This window comes from Protopterus annectens, chromosome 3.part1, assembly GCF_019279795.1.
Source record: "Protopterus annectens isolate FY-2018-M chromosome 3.part1, PAN1.0, whole genome shotgun sequence".
In the NCBI taxonomy this organism is placed as follows: Eukaryota; Metazoa; Chordata; order Ceratodontiformes; family Protopteridae; genus Protopterus; species Protopterus annectens.
The window spans coordinates 1,649,015,507-1,649,035,507 of NC_056732.1; the positions used below are offsets into that span (position 1 = coordinate 1,649,015,507).

A 20,001-nucleotide genomic window follows, 5' to 3' on the forward strand; every position below is an offset into this window, starting at 1 on the left:
AATCCCCCAAATTTTTGGAATAATATCAAAAAGCTTCTTCAGGCTGTCAATCTTTAACTCCATCCCCCACCACCTTCAACCCAAAAAGATAGTTTATCCATACAATTCAACTGTTTCTTCACTAACTCCATCCTCTCTCTGTTAAATAATAGACAAAACCTCACCATCTGTTCCCCTACTGACCTCAACAACTATCACTCCCTTCTCATTTAAGCCCATCCAAACTTCTCCCATAAGGAAACTACTACATAAACTAAAACCCGCAACCCTTGCAATTGATCAACTACCCCAACACATATATCACCATAGCGTATCCTATCTCTCTATTGATCAACAGATAATCAAAGAACAGTACGTACCTAAACTCTCAAAAACATTCTACATTATTCCTCTACACAGTGGGATGTTTCAACAGAATTTTCCAACTACAGATCAGTAGCCATTCTCTCACCATTTTCTAAAATATTTGAAAAATTAATACACTTCCAGCTTATGGACTACCTGACTTGTAATAATCTGCTGAATGCCAACAGTGCTTTAGGCCTAAGCACAGTACTGCAACAGCCCTATTAAGCTTCACTAACACTATTGACCATCTAAAAATGATGGGCAACAAGTTGCCTCCATCTCCTTAGATATGTCCAAGGCATTTCATACAGTATCTCATCAAAAATGTCTCATTGAGTTAGCATCATTAAACTTATCTCACTCTGCACTCTCTTGGTTCCACAACTATCTCACAGACTGACAACAACCTGTGAAATGACAAAATGAACTGTCCTGTCACTTACCTGTCTCAGTTGGAGTTTAACAAGGATCATCCACTTCTCTTTATAGTCTTCATCAGTAAACTACATACAGCAACCAACCTGGCTACCACAATGCAATATGCAGACGATTCATCCCTAAACTGCGTTGCTCCCTCCCTGTCACAACTACGTGAAATAACCCAAAAATCTTTCTCAGACAAAGAATCCTACCTCTCCAAATGGCAATTAATTCTAAACCCCAACAAAACCAAATTAATTCTCTTTGCCAGTAAAAAGCCCATCAACCAATCAACACCCTTCATTATCTTCTCAGCCAATAACACCAAAATAGAACCTGTTTGTGAAACTAAACTACTAGGTGTCACCATCGATAGTAACCTGAGATTTGACAAGCATGTTATACTAGTCATTAAAAATACCAATATCAAACTTGGCTTGCTCTATAGGGCCAAGCAATTCCTAACCAACTCCACCAGGCAGGCCATTGCTAGAACCCATCTTCTCTCCATCTTACTATATGCCTGTCCAATCTTTGCTAACCTCAAAAGAAAAAAAAAAAAAGAACTTGCCAGGCTGGAGACATGCTACAACAAAATTGCCAAATTCACCTCAAATTCCTCATATAGATCCCACCACTGTACCGCACTTCAACAACTAAACTGGCTTGAACTACCCAACATGCACTCTCTCCACCAAATCACCCCTGCACATACCATCATTACTAAACCTGAAGACTACTGAGCTCTCCAGAATTTCATCCAACCATACTGTAACCTCAAAACCCTAAGATCCACTGACAAATCCCTATTAAAGGTCATAAAATCTAATAACAGCTACGGTGACTCCCTGTATTTCAACAAAATCTCCAAAACCTGGAACTCCATCACCCAAAATATCCTTAACACCACAAACTCAGCCAAGTTCAAACAACTTCTCAGGAACCACCTAAGAACTGGCATTGCTCATGTACTCCCCCTGGCTAAAGTTAAGCAAGTGCTCTCAGATAACACCTCATACCCTCCCTCAACTGTGTTATTTCTAGAATACTTTACATAGTGTATATTAAAAAGACAAATATCTTGATATATAAATGTTTGTATCTAAACCAACACATTTGTGTGCAACTTTGTAAAATGCAAGAACTTTATTTTGTGTATATTGTATTTGAGGAATGTTGCTCTGTTTTCTTTCTTGTAATTGTAAACTAATATCTATACATTTCAACTTATTATTTTATCTTGTATTTCCGCGGTGGTGCAGCGGTAGCGTTGTTGCTTCACAGCAAGAGGTTCTCTCGTTCGATTCTCTGCAGGAGCGCCTTCTGTGTGGGGTCTGCATGTCCTCCCCGCGGTCAAGTGGCATTCGAAAGGCGTAGAATGGGCGTGCCTTCGTTGAAGGTTGGACATCGAGCTGGCACCTCGGCACCCGTGAAAAAAATCTACTGCCAATCATTAGCAAACCGGAGTTCCACTGTTGCAACCCCTAACCAGGAAAAGCCGAAAGAAGAACATTTTATCTTGTATTTCACTGTGCTGTTTTTTTTTTTTCTCTGTGAAACGTTTCTCCCCGGGCCTCTGCTGAAAATGGGCAAACAGCCCAGTTGGACTATCCTGGTAAACAAATGTTAAATAAATAAATAATTGGTAGGCACAGGAATTATGTTTCATATATTTAATCAGGAATAAATTAATATGCAGATGCTGAAGGTCTTGTGCACTTTTCTTTAAAATGTTTACACATATCTGTTAAGATTACTGTAGTAATCTATAAACCAGATGGTGCATTCTTGATTGGAGGAACATTTACTAAAAGGAGCAGGGTGCAAAGCATGGGAATAATTGACTGCTATCAACTTTCCACTTGGGGTGTGGGGTAGTGGTTATGGCTGACAGTGACATCTTGAGGGGAGTATGTAGGAGGAAACACTAGTTGTAGCACCCTGGAAGCTTGAGTGTCCAGTGCATGTGCTGCCTAAGGGCCAGGGGTTAACATGTGGTATTACACATGCTCCCTGTAGTTGAAAGCACTAGCAGAGGTGTAGTGAGCCACCACAGGGATTAACAGCTTCAACAGGAAGGCAGGGCAATTCACTAGGTGCTGCAGTCTGACCCACACCTTACTGCCTGACCTTTCTCTCTCCAGGAGAATGAATGGCCTGATTAGACCCTCTAGCAAGGGAATGAATGAGTCATAATTCCCTTGCTTGGGATGGAAATTGCCTGGATTTTGCCCATCTGAGAGGAATGAATGGGTCAACTGAGAAGAAGCAAGGATAGCCATTGGGCAAGACCAGTGGATGGGGAAATAAGATGACCCTATTAATCTTATTGATGGTGAAACTGATAATCACTCAACTCAGTTAAAGTTTCCATTTTGCTAGAACACATGAAGGTTTTACAGGCACTTATAAAAGACTACATATAAATAATGTAACACTTTAAATAAGACTTCTAGATCTGTTGAATATTGAAAGTTTTGTTATAAAACTTGTACTGAAGAAAGTCTAGTCTCAGAATTTAGTGGAAAATGTAGTAATGGTATTCATGAATGGGGTATTGTAATTGTATCAGTCCATGACCATACATACCTCAAAATCTAATACTAATCATTCATATTAAAAATAATAAAGTTAAGGATATGTTTTCCATTTTTCCATCTTGAGCAGATAATGCATTTCAGATGTTCCTTTGTTGAACCGATCTATGGAAATGTACAAACCAGAATATACATGCCTTTGAAATATGTATATTACACAATTTATGAATTTTGCAGGGCATATATTGGCATCGGTCTCCTTTCCCCCCATTTTAACTTGCTTTTTTCCACTTTCAGTGGAGATGTTGACTTAAGGTTGTTTATCATTTGTTGGCTTTCCTAAATAACAACTTAAAAGATGTTGGGATTTTAGATTGGCCTCACTTTTTCTTTGGAGTTTTTGAGATGGATGTGAAAAACTGAGGGGCTGCCAGCCCAGCCAGATAGAATTTTGTAAATAATTCTATGCCATTGTAAATATTAATATGATCCACAGGCTGGTTTCACAAATGTAAGAAAACTGTGTTATGTGCTAAGCTTCAAAAATGTAACCACAGTGTACCCTGCTGGAAGAAAGCTGATGAGTAAAGACTTTAAAACTGTGTGTGATCTCAAGCTTGGAGACAGGATGTCTGGGCCAGGAAATTATTTCTATTGTCCTAAAACAGCGATAATTACTAGATTTCATATGTAAAGTGTCTTTTATTGCTGTGGCTTCCTGGCAGGTGCAGATTACAAAGAAATGTTAAATTTTAAGTTGTGTGAGCCAGGGAAACTTGAGCAGAAATGCTAAGAATGATGTAATCTGAAATGACTCAACAGTAATTTGTATTAGCAATTTAAGACTTTCTCATAGAGAAAGATTTAGCATTTTGTATTTTGTTCTGAATCTGACAACAACTCACCAGCACTTGCTTTGCTCTGTAAGTAACACCTAGATCTTAGTATTTCTCTTAGAGATAGATAGGAATATAGCCAGATTAGTCTAGCTTTTTTTCTATATTTATGTCAGACTGTCCTACAATGTTGTTTTAAAGTATTTTCTTTGATTTCTGAACTCTCTAATGTCATTGTGTTGATTTAATGAGTATTGTCTTGTGTTTTTATTATTTATTATTAAATATTTTTAAACCTTTTAACTGTGGCTGTTTTATGTAGAGATAATTTAAGCACTTAGAGTAGCTAAGAGTATTTGTGGGTGGCCACGGTGGTGCAGCAGTTAGCGTTGTTGCCTCACAGCAATAGGTTTTTCGGTTCGATCCTTGGCTGGAGTGCCTTCTGTGCGGAGTCTGCATGTCCTCTCTGTGGTCACGTGGGTTTCCTCCCACATCCCAAAGACATGCTGTAGGTGGATTGGATACTCTAAATTGGCCCTAGGTGTGAGTGCTTGCATGTGTGTGTGCCTTCTGTGGAAGGTTGGACGCCGGGCTGGCAACTCGACACTGTAAAACTCCACTGCCAATCATGAGCGGACAGGTGATCTGCTGTGGTGACCCCTAACTGGGAAAAGCAGAAAGAAGAAGAAGAGAGTAGCTAAGAGTATTTGCATGTATTTGGTGATACTGTATAAGCCACTCCAATAGCCTTGCTGTTCGTCACACTTACTTTTTGGATAACAGTAATATTACACAGTAGCACTGGTCACCCTTTGGGAAAGGCCTTACTAGTAGCTGGTGGCAATGATTTCTGCCTTATAGTCTGGGCAGAAGGGGGCATAGCTAGTGAACCTATGCTAGCCTTCCCCAGGAGTGTCTCTGTGTTTGTATATAAATCATATCTCAAAGTCTGTGTGTCTGCTACTTGGGCAGGGACCAGGGTTGCCAGACTTCCCTGTTTGAGTGGGATTGTCCCAGAATCAGCAGCCTGATCCCGAATCCCGCACTGCCAGTTTAAATCCCGGCGAAACAGCCCTCTGCTTTTTTTTTTTTTTTATTGGCCGGTATACCGGCATACGGGCCAATCAAAAATCACCAAACACGGAACTGCTTGTGTTTAATGCGGAACATCAGGCAATTCCGCATTAAACACAGCTCCGTTTTGCGAGTTTTTTGATTGGCTTGTATACCGACATATGGGCCAATCAAAAATTAAACACGGAGCTACTTGTGTTTAATGCGGAATTGTCTGATGTTCTGTATTAAACAGAAGTAGCTCCGTGTTTAAAGACCTTTTTTTTGTTTTGTTTTTTCTTTTTGGTCTTCACTAACTCCAAACTAAATGAGTCCAAGTATTAGTGCTGCAATGGCAAGAGTCTTCTCCCAAGCAAGGGTCCAAAATACTCTCATTCCTTTACCACACTCAGCCAACAATGGCATTGTAGTCCTTTCACATACTGCAGTCTTTGCTAACCTTATGGAAGCATCAACAACATATGAACATTTATATTTATGTTTTCCTAATGTGCTAGCAGAGGAGACAAGCTTCAAAATATTGTTTTGTATGAGTCAGGAAGCAAACAGGTGGTGTCTTCCACTATACAAATGTGATTTTTTTGCTTATTTCCTACTAGAGTAATAACCCCAGCACTGTATTATGTAAGTTATGCAACTCAAAACCTTGAATAGCAGAAAAGAAGTGCAAAACCTCTAATTAAACACCATCACATCCCAAATTTCTTTGTGAGGTAGCAAGATGGATACTGAGGAATTATCTTTTGGTATCATGAAGAAGAAAGAGAAATACTAGCTGGGTCTGCATTTAAATATTTATAAAGACTCTGCTGTTCCAAAAATACCTATGACTTTTTTTTTGGTCCTCACTTAATGTGAAAGACCTCTTTTTTTGGCCCTACCTGGCCAGTCGGAAATCTGGCATCCCTGGCAGGGACACAAAGCACTGGTTGGACAGAGAGGGTGCTGGAGGTTTTGTCTTGACCACTCAGCTGAGATCTGAACCCTATAGCTGTACCAGTGGGGAGTCTTATTGGGGATCTGGAGAGAAAGGAAGAAACCAGCCCCAGACTGACTGTGATCTCTGTGTGCTCTTAAGGGAAATTGCACTTTACTGTGTGTGTTCTTGTTATCCTCCCAATGTGGATGCCCCTCAATTGTGCTAGTGGTGAGGATTGAGGCTCCTTTATTACTGGGCCAGTGCACAGGTGTCACAATGGATATTACCCTGTGGCTCACTACTAATTACAAGTTTAGAAGTATTTGTTAATATTGACTGTGTTGAGGAGATGGAAAAAGTACTTTGAGGGGTTGATGAATGAAGAGAATGAGAGGGAGAAAAGGTTGGATGATGTAGGGATAGTGAATCATGAAGTACAATGGATTAGCAAGGAGGAAGTAAGGATAGCTATGAAGTGAATGAAGAATGGAAAGGCTGTTGGCCCAGATGACATACCTGTGGAAGCATGGAGGTGTTTAGGTGAAATGGCAGTGGAGTTTTTAACCAGATTGTTTAATGAAATCTTGGAAAGTAAGAGGATGCCTGAGGCATGGAGAAAAAGTGTTTTGGTACCTATTTTTAAGAATAAGGGTGATGTGCAGAGCTGTAGTAACTACAGCGGGATTAAATTGATCAGTCTCAGCATTAAGTTATGGGAAAGAGTAGTGGAAGCAAGGTTAAGAAGGGACGTGATGATTAGTGATCAGCAGTATGGTTTCATGCCAGGAAAGAGCACTACAGATGCAATCTTTGCTCTGAGAGTGTTGATGGAGAAGTATAGAGAATGTCGGAAGGAGTTGCATTGTGTTTTTGTAGACTTAGAGAAAGCATATGACGGTGCCTAGAGAGGAGTTGTGGTATTGTAGGAGGAAGTCAGGAGTGTCTGAAAAGTATGTAAGAGTGGTACAGGATATGTACGAGGGTAGTGTGACAGCGGTGAGGTCTGTGGTGGGAGTGACGGATGCGTTTAAGGTGGAGGTGGGGTTACATCAAGGATCAGCTCTGAGCCCTTTCTTATTTGCAATGGTGATGGACAGGTTGACAGACGAGATCAGACAGGAGTCCCCGTGGACTATGATGTTTGCAGATGACATTGTGATCTGTAGTGAGAGTAGGGAACTGGTGGAGGAGACCCTGGAGAGATGGAGATATGCTCTAGAGAGAAGAGGAATGAAGGTCAGCAGGACTAAGACAGAATATATGTGTGTGAATGAGAGGGAGGATAGAGGAATGGTGAGGATGCAAGGCGTAGAGGTGGTGAAGGTGGATGAGTTTAAATACTTGGGGTCAATAGTTCAGAGTAACGGTGAGTGTAGAAGACAGGTGAAGAAGAGAGTACAGGCAGGATGGAGTGGGTGGAGAAGAGTGTCAGGAGTGATTTGTGACAGACGAGTACCTGTAAGAGTGAAAGGGAAGGTCTACAAGAGGGTAGTGAGACCATCTATGTTATATGGGTTGGAGACAGTGGCATTGACAAAAAGGCAGGAGTTTGAGCTGGATGTGGCAGAATTAAAGATGTTAAGATTTGCACTGGGTGTGACGAGGGTGGACAGGATTAGGGAGAAGTATATTAGAGGGTCAGCTCAGGTTGGACGGTTTGGAGACAAAGCCAGAGAGGCACGATTATGTTGGTTTGGACATGTGCTGAGGAGGGATGCTGAGTATATTGGGAAAAAGATGCTAAGGATGAAGCTACCAGGTAACAGGAAAAGAGGAAGGCCTAAGATAAGGTTTATGGATGTGGTGAGAGAGGACATGCAGGTGGTTGGTGTGACAGAGAAAGATGCAGAGGACAGGAAGAAATGGAAATAGGTGATCTGCTGTGGCGACCCCTAACGGGAACAGCCGAAAGAGGATAATGAATGATGTTAATATTGACTGAGTAATCTTTGGTTAGTTTTGCAAAGAACATCTATGTTGTCCTTTTGTAAATATGACAGATTTGTGTAAATGCTTTGAAGATAAGTATTACATTAAAAAAGTTGATTAGAAGAATATTTGGATAATTATTTTGAAGATTTTTTTGATAAGAATTCAGAGCTCACTACCTTACTGTTATTCTTTCACCAAGTAAAATTATTTTTCTTGGTAGTTTCCTCCTTTCCATGTATGCATTTGCAGGTTGTCTTGACTACAGTAGATTTATTTGTTATTGCTTATTTATTTTTTGTAATTTAATAAAGTAGATATTAAAAAAATGCATGTGGCATTGTATCCATATCCATTGGTATTAATTAACTGTATGATCAATTTCTTGTCCTGCTTTGTTTTGACTTCTGGATTTTAAATAATCTTTAGTTGTATGTTTTGCAACCTTCTTCTTCTTTCGGCTTTTTCCCCGACTGTGTTGTAATTCTCTGCGTTTACTGTATATCTGGGTGTTACACTGAATACTTTTCCTTTGAGAGAGAGAGTCTGATAGCTGCTTATGTGATTTTTACAGATTTTTTAATATGTTTGTTTTTTTGCTGATTTTCAACATATTTGTACCTTCTTGTGCTACCAGTTTGCAAAGAGAATAATCAGCAATAGAAACTTGGATCTGATCATTGTTTTTTATCACCTAAGTTTACAAGCACTGATTCAAGCTGCTGTATTTTTTGATGAACTGCTTGTTAATGATAAGTGACATTTGTAGACCTCTAATTGTGCTGTGTTTGAAATTGCAGGCATTTGTTGAAAATAATACTGCCATCAAATGGTGTCCTATGCCAGCTTGTGACAGAGCAGTCAGATTGAAAAAGCAAGGGTCAAACAATACTGGAACAGATACACTGAGCTTCCCACTTCTGAGAGCACCTGCAGTAGACTGTGGGAAAGGACACCTGTTTTGCTGGTTTGTTTTCATTTGTTTTATAAAACACCTAAATACTGTAATGGAGACCATTGTTTTCCTTGGTGGAGTCTTGTTAATTTACATATCCTTGCTTTGAGGTACTGAATATGCACAATATGCTGTACATAATTGCTAAGACTACTGAACAGGGACCTGTAGATTAGACTGTTGCTAAAGTTAATGCAAGTGGAAAAAGCTTCTAAAAATATGTAGCACTCATTTTATTAACTGTGTAACATGCACGTTTTCTGGTCTTGGTAAAATCTGTCTCTTCTGCAGAAGCAATGTACAACTCTGAAGCCTATTTTTGTCCCACATAGCTGGATCAGTCCAGATTTTTTTTTTTTTTTTTTTTTTTTTGTGGGTCCTTGTCATGATTAAATAGGCTTCATACTGCTTTGCAGACAGCAGTAGTTTTTCAGCAATGATTTATGTGCTCCTGTCTCAGATTGCCTAGTGAGAATTTCCCTTTTCGGCATCAAACACTTACATTCCTAATGCTTTCCGCACTGCTTCCTTTTTTAACGTTGTCACATCAGTGTGCAGCTCCTTATGAGATGCTTCTGATACTGTTAGACATGCAGCTCTTACCCGCTTACCTGTGATTCCAGATGCAAATACTGTTGGCTTACTTTCCACATAATACCCATCTGGAGAAGTAATCTGAGTTGAAGTATTGGCACGGAGTTTAAAGGTCCTTGTATAAACATCAGGTAAACTTTTGTTGCAACTAGTTCATTAAAATAAGTAAATAAAATGGTCAACCCTGAACATTATTGACTGCAGCAGAGAAACTACAAAACAGCATATGTCCTTCAATTCACTGGTTACAGCATTCACAACATCTTGGATTCCCAGCCTCAGGTAGCCTGACGTCCGGCCATTATATAAAAGCCTACGAGTGCTTTAAAGTACACTGTACTTCACACATAAGTTTCTTGCTTAGCATAGGGCATAAAGGTGATGTCCAGACATACCATCCTCAGAACTTCTTAGCCACCAGTCCAAACGCATCTCTTGATCATCACTGTGAATGGCTCCGTCTTTGCCACCAATCTGGACGCATCTGTTCATCATCGGTCTGAATGCCTGTGTCCTGTTTGCTAGTTTCTAAGCCATTGCAGATAAGTGCCCTGTTGGGGTTTCGTTTTTTCTTGACTTTTGGTTGCTTCTTGAGTGTTCATTTCATCCAGGAAGGGTAAATGCCAGTGCAAGAGACAGATTCCCCATAAAGGGCACCACAAACTGTGTTTATTTTACGTAGGTGCCTCTCACGACCATACAACATGTTCTATCTCTCAGGCTTTCATACCGAAGAGACTGTGAAGTAGAGTTTCTTCCCTTGCATTATAGCTGGAGAATCACTGCTTAAGCTTCTTGCTAAGGATACTATGGAAGGAACTTCTCACCCCAAGGGTCTGCCTTCAGGGAAGAAGGTTAAGAAACCAAGACCAGAATCTTCCTCTGCCCAGCCTCCACTGGAGGGTTTCTCCTGAAGTGAGTGAGAACATGGAGGGTCTCCTGGCTTTGTTGTCAGATTTCTTTGCTGCAACAGATTTGCAGGCTGGCAGAGATCTGGCTTACAGCATGTCCATTGAGGCTTTGCAGATGTCCATTTTGGACATTCAGGAGGAACTATGGTTGATTATTTCCAAGGGGCCTTGAGGTGGTCCTCAGATTTTAGTTAGGGAAGAAGTCCCAGCTACTGTTATTTAGTGCCATCCTGGGTCAGAGCCTTCTGAGTTTTACAGGGCAGATTTCCAATTAAAGAAAAAACAAAAAACTAAATTTGTCTCTCCTGCTCCTAGAGATCCAAAGAGTGAGTGGCAGACCTTCACTTTGGGTTTGTTTAATGCTTTGATAGCATTAAAACCTCCTCAGGACGTTTCTGTTCCAGCTTCCCCTTGGTCCTCTACTCCCCTTAAAAGTCCCAGGGAACAGTATTCCTTTTAGGAGTTGGATTCTGATGAGGAATCCCTTGCTTACTCTTCCCAAATTCCTTCTCCTTTGACTATGGGTCAGAGGAAGAGGAATCTAACAGTCCTAATTCTCCCTTTGAAGAAATGTTTTTTGGTGACACCATCTCCAAGATGATGGAATTTTTTTAATGGGATTCTGCCTCAGGTCTATGAAATCCATAAGAGGTACTATGAGTTGCTGCAGATGGAATCTCCAAAACCTTCTGCTATTCCTTCTGTTTTGGCTGCTTTGTTGGATGCATTTTCTAGTGCCTCTAAAGCTTGTGATTCTCTGCCTCTTGCTCCCAAGGAACCTGATAGGTTTTATAGGGTGCCTGAGGACTGTAACTTTTGCACAAGTGTCCTGCTGCTGACCCCTCAGTGGTGTCTGTAGCCTCTTATAAGCCCTCTCAGTTGCTTCCTTTGCCCAAATTATTGCCTTCTGATAAAGACAGCAGAACCATGGAAAGGCTAGGTAAGGTTTACACCTCGGTTACCTTGGCTTTTAGGACCATTAATTATCATACCCATATATCAAGTATGTGTTGGCTCTCCTTTCTTAGGGTTGTCAGGTTATTTCTGACCTGCCAGATTCTGAGGGTAAAACTTCTGCTCTTTCCCTGTTAGGGATTACCTCTCATGTGGTTCACGATTCCATCAAGTGTAGTTAAGATGCAGCAGATACCTCTTCTAGGGCTGCTGCCTTTGGTTCAGTGATGAGTAGATATTCTTGGCTTCTGCTTCAACCATTGCCTGATGATATCAAGGCTAGGTTGATGGTTGCCCCTCTTGATAATAAACACTTGTTTGAGGAAACTGTTGCTGGTTTGTTTAAATCACTTCAGAATAAGGGGAAGGCCTTACAGGATCTCAAATGTGTTTGTCTCTCCTTTTCCTAAAGTTCAGAGAAACTACCCAGGTAAGCCAGTCTTTGTTCACAGGCATTCTCGCTCTCCTACGAAGGGTAAAAAGAGTGACAAACTGGCTCATCCGGGTAAGGTTACTCATACTTCTGTGACTCAGAAGTCTTCCTTTCCAGACCAGGTGTTGACTGTCTGTCTCTTCCCAGCCATGGTCCTCTTTCTGTTCCCCTTCTCTCTCTCTCTTCCTTTTTGGCTTCAGATTACTCAGGATTCTTGGGTTCTGTCCATTATTCCCCAGAGGTATTTCATGGTGTGGAAATCCCATCTTTCTTTTATGGGCATTCCTCAGCCTCCTTGGGAACACACTCCCTTTTTTCCCAGGAGTACTTTAAGACCTTTTGACTCAGGGTACTATTCAAGAGGTGCCTGTGTCCCCAAAGGGGAGGGGGGGTTTACTCCAGAATGTTTCTAGTTCCCAGAAAGGAGGGTACTTGGAGACCAATTCTAGACCTCTCTCATCTAAATACTTTTCTGAAGAAGCCCAATTTGCAAATGTTGTCCCTTCAGACTCTGTTTCCTCTTTTGCTTTCTCAGGTTTATATGGTGTCTTTTTATTTTAAGGATGCTTATCTCAATATTCTGATCATCCCCTTTTCAGGAAGTTTTTGCATTACTGTGTTGCTTCCTAGCATTTTCAGTTCTCTGCTTTGCCCATTGGCCTTTCTACTGCCCCAAGGGTATCACCACATGCCTCGCTCCTGTGATTGCTTTTTGCAGGCTTCAGGGAATCCAAGTATTTCCTTACTTGGATGACCTGCTGATTCAGGCCTCCTCCCCAGAGATCCTGTTGCAAAATCTTAATTTTGCCATTTCCCTTCTTCAGAGCCTGGGGTTCACAATAAACTTCAAAAAGTCTTCTCTGACTCCTTCTCAGAACCATGTTTTTCTAGGTTGCAGGATTCAGATGGTGCCTATGCTGGCATCCCTTCCTCCTACCCAAGGTCTTAACTCTCATTTCCTTCTTTCAAACTCCTCTTCCTCTGGCCTCCATTGCAGCCAGGGAATTTCTGAGAGCTTTGGGTTTTATGGCATCTACCATCCCTATGCTCCCCTTTGCCAAACTCCACATGAGAAAGTTTACGTGGTTCCTGAAGTCATGTTGGCTTCAACATGCACATTTTGTAGACTTTGTAGTTTCTCTCCTTCGTTGTCTCAAGAGAGAATTCACTGGTGGATGCAGCAGTTGTCTCTGAGTCCAGGGCTCCAATGTTCTTCATGTTTCACTGTTGCAGTCATTACATTTGGGTAATCTGTTGGCAGGTTGCCCTCAGTTCATAGGTTCATCGGTTCATACTAAGCTAACTGCCCTTGCGAGCCATTTTAAGCCTAGCCAATTATCCCTTATGAGATTCAAACCCTGCACCTTGTGTTTGTAAGGCAAACACCTTAACCTTTAGGCCACCCACCCAACCTAACAGTCGGCCTGATTAACAAAGTCTTGGGTCCTGCTTCAGTTGCTGTCCCTTCTTCCATGTCGTCAGGGGTATAAAACATGCAGCCAACGTCATTACCTCAGTCTTTCTTGCCGTGCAGTGCCCGAAGCAGTTCGCAAGTGCCTGTCAGCCGACTCCTGAAATTTTCGTTTTCGAGTTTCAGAACCGAAGTCTTCAACTTTAAAGCTAAGTACCCCATTGGGGAAACTTTTTCTTACTCCTTACCAATGTCAGTAAAAGTAGGTAATTGTATTACTTGTGGGAAGCAAATACCTCATAAAGATTTTCATTTGTACTGTATTCCTTGCCTAGGCCCTGACCACGACGTACCTTGCTGTCGGTTTTGTGCTTTAATCAGCGCACTATCCATTGTCGGTACATTTTTGCCTCTAAATATTTCAGTTCTCGGTTTAATTATCCAGAAATGACGTCTGTTAGCCATCCGACTACCGAAATACCAAAAAAAACGCAAAGAAAAAGATAGAGACAGGTCGTTGAGGTCCAAAACTGCCGACGACGCTTCTCCTATGCCAGTCGCTAGTTCGCCAGTACTCAGTGAGGTGCTTTTGCAGCCCCTGATACTCGCTACTTCTGATTCGCAGGCCTCTACTGAGACCCATTCAGAGTCCGATATGCCGCGAGATGCTTCACCTATGGAACCCATGGATGTCTCTACCTTGGATGGGTCCAGAGCCGCTGTGCAGGCACCGGCTTCTGAGGGTGTATTCAGGCCTATAGACTTGCATATTAAACCGACTCCACCTTCCATACTAAGGCCTAAATCTCGATCTATGTCTAAAACACTGATGCCCAGGCCACATGTTCAGGCCCCTATGCCTAAAAAACAAATGATCAAAATGGCTGAAGATTTAATTACTCTAATCAGGGGTAGTCAACCCCCCCCCACCCCCACCCCCTTCTAAGAGGCCTAGGTCTGAGCTTGACTATGAATCTTCTGAACAGGACTCTGTTTTTTCTGACTCTTGTAATGACCTGGATTTGTCCATACCTACTTATGAAGATTCTGATGCAGAGGATTCCATCCCCTCTGCTTCCCCCCCTGAGGACTTTTCTTTTGGGGAAACTTTACATACTTTAAGGGAGCATTTCCACTGGGAAAGTCAGGAATTTTCTGAATTCAAAAAGAGGCTTAGGGATTTCCTCCTTCTACCTCAGCTTAGGCCTTTGGCTATACCTGCTGCACTAGACATTGTTGATGATGTGTTTTTGGAATCCAGTATGGTCCCTGATTCCCTGCCTCCGGCTCCTAGTAAACCTGACAGATACTACAGAGTTCCTGAGTCCCACAAGTTCCTTTTCAAAAATCCTGTTGCGGACCCAGAAACCATTTCTCAGGGGCCCAAGGGCATTAAGGCTTCTACTGATAAAAATCCTACCCCTTCTGATAGAGACTCCAGGGCGCTGGACAGGTGGGGTAAAAAGGTTTATACTTCTGCAACCCTGGCAGTCAGGGCTTTAAACTGTCAATTTCATATATTAAAATATCAACAACATATCATGGGACTGCTTAAACAGAAAATGATGTTGATTTCTGACTGTGTGGAAAAATAAAGATTTACAGGATTTATTGCATTCAGCTGAGCAAGTTGGAAAACATACTTTGCAATGTGGTCTATGCTTAGCAGGCATGCTTGGCTTAAGGAGCAATCTCTGCCTGATCTTGTTAAAGCAAAATTGTTGGATGCTCCTTTGCATCAGGACCGTCTGGCAATAAGGCTGAAGAAGTTCTAAAAAAGATGGAAGATACAGCTAAATCTATGCAAACTGAAAGATTTCTTACAAGTGCAACCTCAACGATTTAGTAGGCACTGGCCTACTAAGAACTGGTCCTTTCCAGCTCCTTCCAGATCCACTCAAGCCAAACCCAGACACACCAAAAGCACCAGATTTAACCCAAGGGACTCTCAGAACTAAGCAATGGGGTGCTTCCACTTCCAAATCTGGAAATAACAAGACACCACCCTATGGTAAACAGTCTCAATGACTTAAAATTACCAAGCACTTACCTCTCAGCTGCCACTTTGGGGGGGAAAATTGCTGTTCATGCAAAAAAACTGGCAACTCATAACCCAGGACAAATGGGTTTTAAATATAGTGTCCCAGGGGTACAGATTTCATTTCCACTTGTTGCCAGCACCAAACGGGTGGCCAGACCTGCCCCCAAATCAGTGGGTAGAGGCTCAGAAACAAGTACTTTCCCTCTTAAATATGGGGGATATTCAACCAGTACCAGAAGAGGAAAAGGGACAATGTTTCTATTCCAGATTTTTCCTGGTACCCAGAAAAGACAAGTCATGGTGTCCAATACTGAACCTGTCTACTCTAAACACCTTTCTAGACATTCCAAAATGCAAAATGCTGACTCTTCACCAGTTGCTTCCTATGCTAGGCAAGGATGCCTGGTTGGCAACTCTAGATTTAAAAGAAGCATATACCAATCAGGGAATCTTGCAGAAGATAACTACACTTCAAAGCAGGCTACTTGCATTATCAGTTCTCTGTTGCACTGCCCTTTGGCTTATTTACTGCACCCAGGGTATTCACAAAGTGCCTGTCTCCTATTATTGCATTTTGCAGGCAAAGAAATATTCAGATATAGCCATACCTGGACAATTGTCTAATTTAGGCAGAAAACCAGACCATACTTATACAACATATGGCGTTTGTAAAAAGGGTTCTAACTTGTCTGGGGTACACCGTAAACGAAAAGAAATCACAACTGGTACCCTCTCAGAAAATTACATTCCTGGGTACAAGCTTGAATACAACTGCCCAGATGGCTTTCCTCATGCCAGAAAAACAAATTCATTTGGTGACTTACTTCAAACAGGTGGCCACAAAAACCCTGCTATCTGCAAGACAAATACTGCAAGCCTTGGGCTTCATGGCCTCCTGCATTCTTCTAATTCCATATGCAAGACTGCATATGAGGAAACTTCAGTGGTACTTAAAAAGTTTATGGAGTCAACATTGTCACAGCCTGGAAACAATGATTCCTATCATACCTTGTGTATGCCTAGAGTTCCTGTGGTGGGCAGAGGCCTGCCACCAAAACAAGGGACTACCATTCACACCACCCCCTGCCGCCCAAACCCTGACTACAGACGCATCAGACTGTGCATGGGGGGGGGCGCATCTGGCAGGGAAGTGCATTCAGGGCAAATGGAGCCCAAATCAAATGCACCTGCATATCAATCAAAAAGAAATGCTAGCTGTACAGAATGCTCTGACAGCCTTCAAGGACTACCTTCATCCAGGACAACTAATGGTAAAGACGGACAACACCACGGTTATGTGGTACATAAACAAGCAGGGGAGTACACATTCCTACCCCCTCTGCAGACTAGCCATGGCATTGTGGAACACAGCCTTGAGCTACCAAGTACATCTACAAGCTCAATTCCTGCCAGGCAAGCTGAATATTCTGGCAGACGATCTAAGCAGAAATCTCATGGACCCACACAAATGGAAACTGGAACCACAGATTTTTAACATGTTGACAAGCAAATGGGGAGCCCAGACATAGATCTATTTGCCTCCCCCAGAACTACCAGTTGGACAAGTTTTGCACAAGAACTCTGCACAAAAAAGCCTGGAAAGTGGATGCTCTGTACTTCAGCTGGAAAACCCTATCAGTCTACGCCTTTCCCCCTCTGCCTCTGCTGCCCAAAGTCCTGCTAAAAGTCAAACAGGACAGACCAAAAATGATTTTGATTGTTCCAGACTGGCCACGCCAACACTGGTACCCGCTCCTGCACAGTGTGTCTCTAATATCCCCATGGCACCAGCCTGAGACACCTTCCTTTACTGTCTTAGCAGGAGAACCAGATTCTGCACCCTCAGCTCCCTACATTGAACCTTGCAGCTTGGCTAATCACTTAACTTCACCCTTAACATCCCTCAGCAAACCTGTGATGGATGTCATATTGGAGGCGAGAAGACCTAGTACTAGAAAATCTTATGCTGATAAATGGAAAAGATTCTGTGCTTGGAATCATTCTCAAGGAATGAGCACAGCAGTGCCCAATTTACCTCAGATTTTACAATATTTAAATGAGATGCTTCACAAGGGCCTGTCTTTTTCCTCCATTAAAATCCATGCCTCAGCCATTTCAGCTCATTATAACACAGAACCTCCCCTCTTCTCTCATCCTCTGCTCAAGCAGTACCTCAGAGGGGCCAAGCACTTGAGACCACCCAGGAGAGCTCCAACCCCTGCCTGGGACCTTAACTTTGTATTGGAAAAACTCACTTTGCCTCCTTTCGAGCCAGCTGCTACTGCAGACTTAAAATTTCTTTCTTGGAAAACAGCCTTCCTTTTGGCAATTACTTCAGCTAGAAGGATATCTGAGTTACAGGCCCTTATGGCAGTGGAGCTTTTCATCATTTTTCATGCGGACAGGGTGTCACTCAGGACCAATCCATCCTTCATGCCCAAGGTGGTATCCAGTGTAGCTCTTAATCAGTCCATTCATTTGCCAACTTTCTTTCCCAATCCACAGAACAAAGGGGAACGGATTGTACATTCATTGGATGTGCACAGACAACTGAGATTTTACTTGGACAGAACTAAAACTCGAAGAAAATCTGAACAACCGCTAGTGGCATTTGCTGCAGGGGCAGAGGGAAAGGCTATTTCAAAACAAACCATTTCTAAATGGATAAGCCATTGCATTAATTTCTGCTACAAGCACCACAGAAAGCCTATGCCCCAGGGGATCAGATCTCATTCCACCTGGCTGCATCTACAGCCTTTCTCAGAGGTGTTCCTACCAGGGATATTCTAGAAGCTGCTACCTGGAGTTCAGTTCATACTTTCACCAAGCATTACCATATACCAATTTTCTCAGTCCAGAGCTGGCTTTACCCCTGCTGTCTTGCAGGGCCTTATAGCTGGTCCTAATGCTGTATAAATCCCTCCTCCCAACCATAGCTTTGGGAATCTACCCAAATGTAATGACTGCAACAGTGAAACACGAAGAACATAGTACAGTTGTGTACACTTACCATAAATGTAGATGTAAAAGTGTATTCACTGTTGCAGTCCGGGTTACCCTCCCTCCAGCCCCCTGTTTTTTCTCTGACTATACCTCTACTTTCTGTTCCTATGCTTAAAAGCCTTTTTTGGTGTATTTGCTTTTGATTAGAGGTATATTGCTGTAATTTAACATTATATTTTGCTTCCCATTCGGGGGGGGGGGGGGGGCCTGACATCTGGAGCAAGAAAAACTGAGGTAATGACGTCGGCTGCATGTTTTATACCCCTGACGACCTGACATCATGGAAGAAGGGGCAGCAACCAATGCAGGACCTAAGACTTTGTTAATCAGGCCGACTTGAGGGCAACCTGCCAGCAGATTACCCAAATGTATTGACTGCAACAGTGAATACACTTGAACATCTACATTTATGGTAAGTGTACACAACTGTACATTTTCATTCCCCTCTTCCCTCTCAGGAACGGTTCACAGACGCTTCAAACATGGGATGGGGAGCAGTTTTCAGCTCCCTATAGGTACAGGGGGTATGGCCGCCTCTTCAACAGAAGGAGCACATCAGTGTCAAAGAGATGAGAGCTCTTCTCCTGGCTGTTCAGGATTTTTCTCCTCTTTTCTCCTCAGGACCTCTCAAGGTATTTCAGACAATACCACAGTGATGTGGTATATGAACAAACAGGGGGAACAAGATCTTGAAAAACAAATCTCAAACGGCTACAGGTACACTAAGGTGCCAAAAACTGCAACAATAAGAATAGAATGAGGCACCAAAGTTACACACTGAAACTATCCACAGTAACTTTATTTAGAAAAGAACAGTAGGTGAGCGCTTTCACAACTCAGTGTTGCTTCATCAGACAATGTTAATGCAGACCATGCTTGGTTAAATACTTAAGCAGTCAGTGTGGTTTCAACTACTTAAAGCAATACAGTCAAATAATTTAACAATTAAAACTATTAGTACAAGCTTATGCAAACTATGTATTCAAAACCAACCTTAAAATACATGTCTCTCTATAAAAACCATCATTATTGACCATAATATATGTAAAAGTATAAAAAATATATATAATATAAAAATGTCCTATATAAAATCTTAAATATATATATAAGTAAATACAAAAGCTTGATGAACCATAGTACCACATTAAAACCTAGAAATTAATGTTTAAGACGTCTTGCTTTAAGACAAGGGACTAGTGAAGTACAGCCATTCAAACCCGGATATCTATCTGCATTCAGCTTGATAATCCATTTCTGTTCTAACTCTTCCGTATAATTTTCTATGTCCCCACCTCTATTTGTCCTTAATACTACTTGTAAAACCAAAAATTTGAAGCAGTGAGTACTGTTTGTATTTAAAATATGATTTGCTAGGGCATTAGATTGTTTCAAATTTCGTATATCCCTTGCATGTTCTAATATTCTATCTTTAAAAGTTCTGTTTGTTTTTCCTATGTAATAGGCATGACATGCTTGACATAAACTAAAATAAATAACATCTGTACTCTTACAATCATAGTATTTCTTAGTATATAACCTAAAATGTTTCATCGGATGAATATACTCATTTTTAATATAAATGTACTGACAGGCTGCACAATTCCTGCATGGAAAAGTGCCTTGTCTGTTGGAGAGA

At 41.7% G+C, this 20,001-nt stretch overlaps 1 protein-coding gene across 1 annotated transcript in view; it reads left to right on the top strand.

Moving 5' to 3' along the window:
• Positions 1–20,001, top strand: part of ANKIB1 (ankyrin repeat and IBR domain containing 1) — a 2,275,843-nt gene that overhangs the window by 1,695,460 nt on the left and 560,382 nt on the right. The window contains 1 exon segment of the mRNA XM_044067672.1: positions 8,864–9,030. Coding sequence (XP_043923607.1) covers positions 8,864–9,030 — 167 coding nt within the window.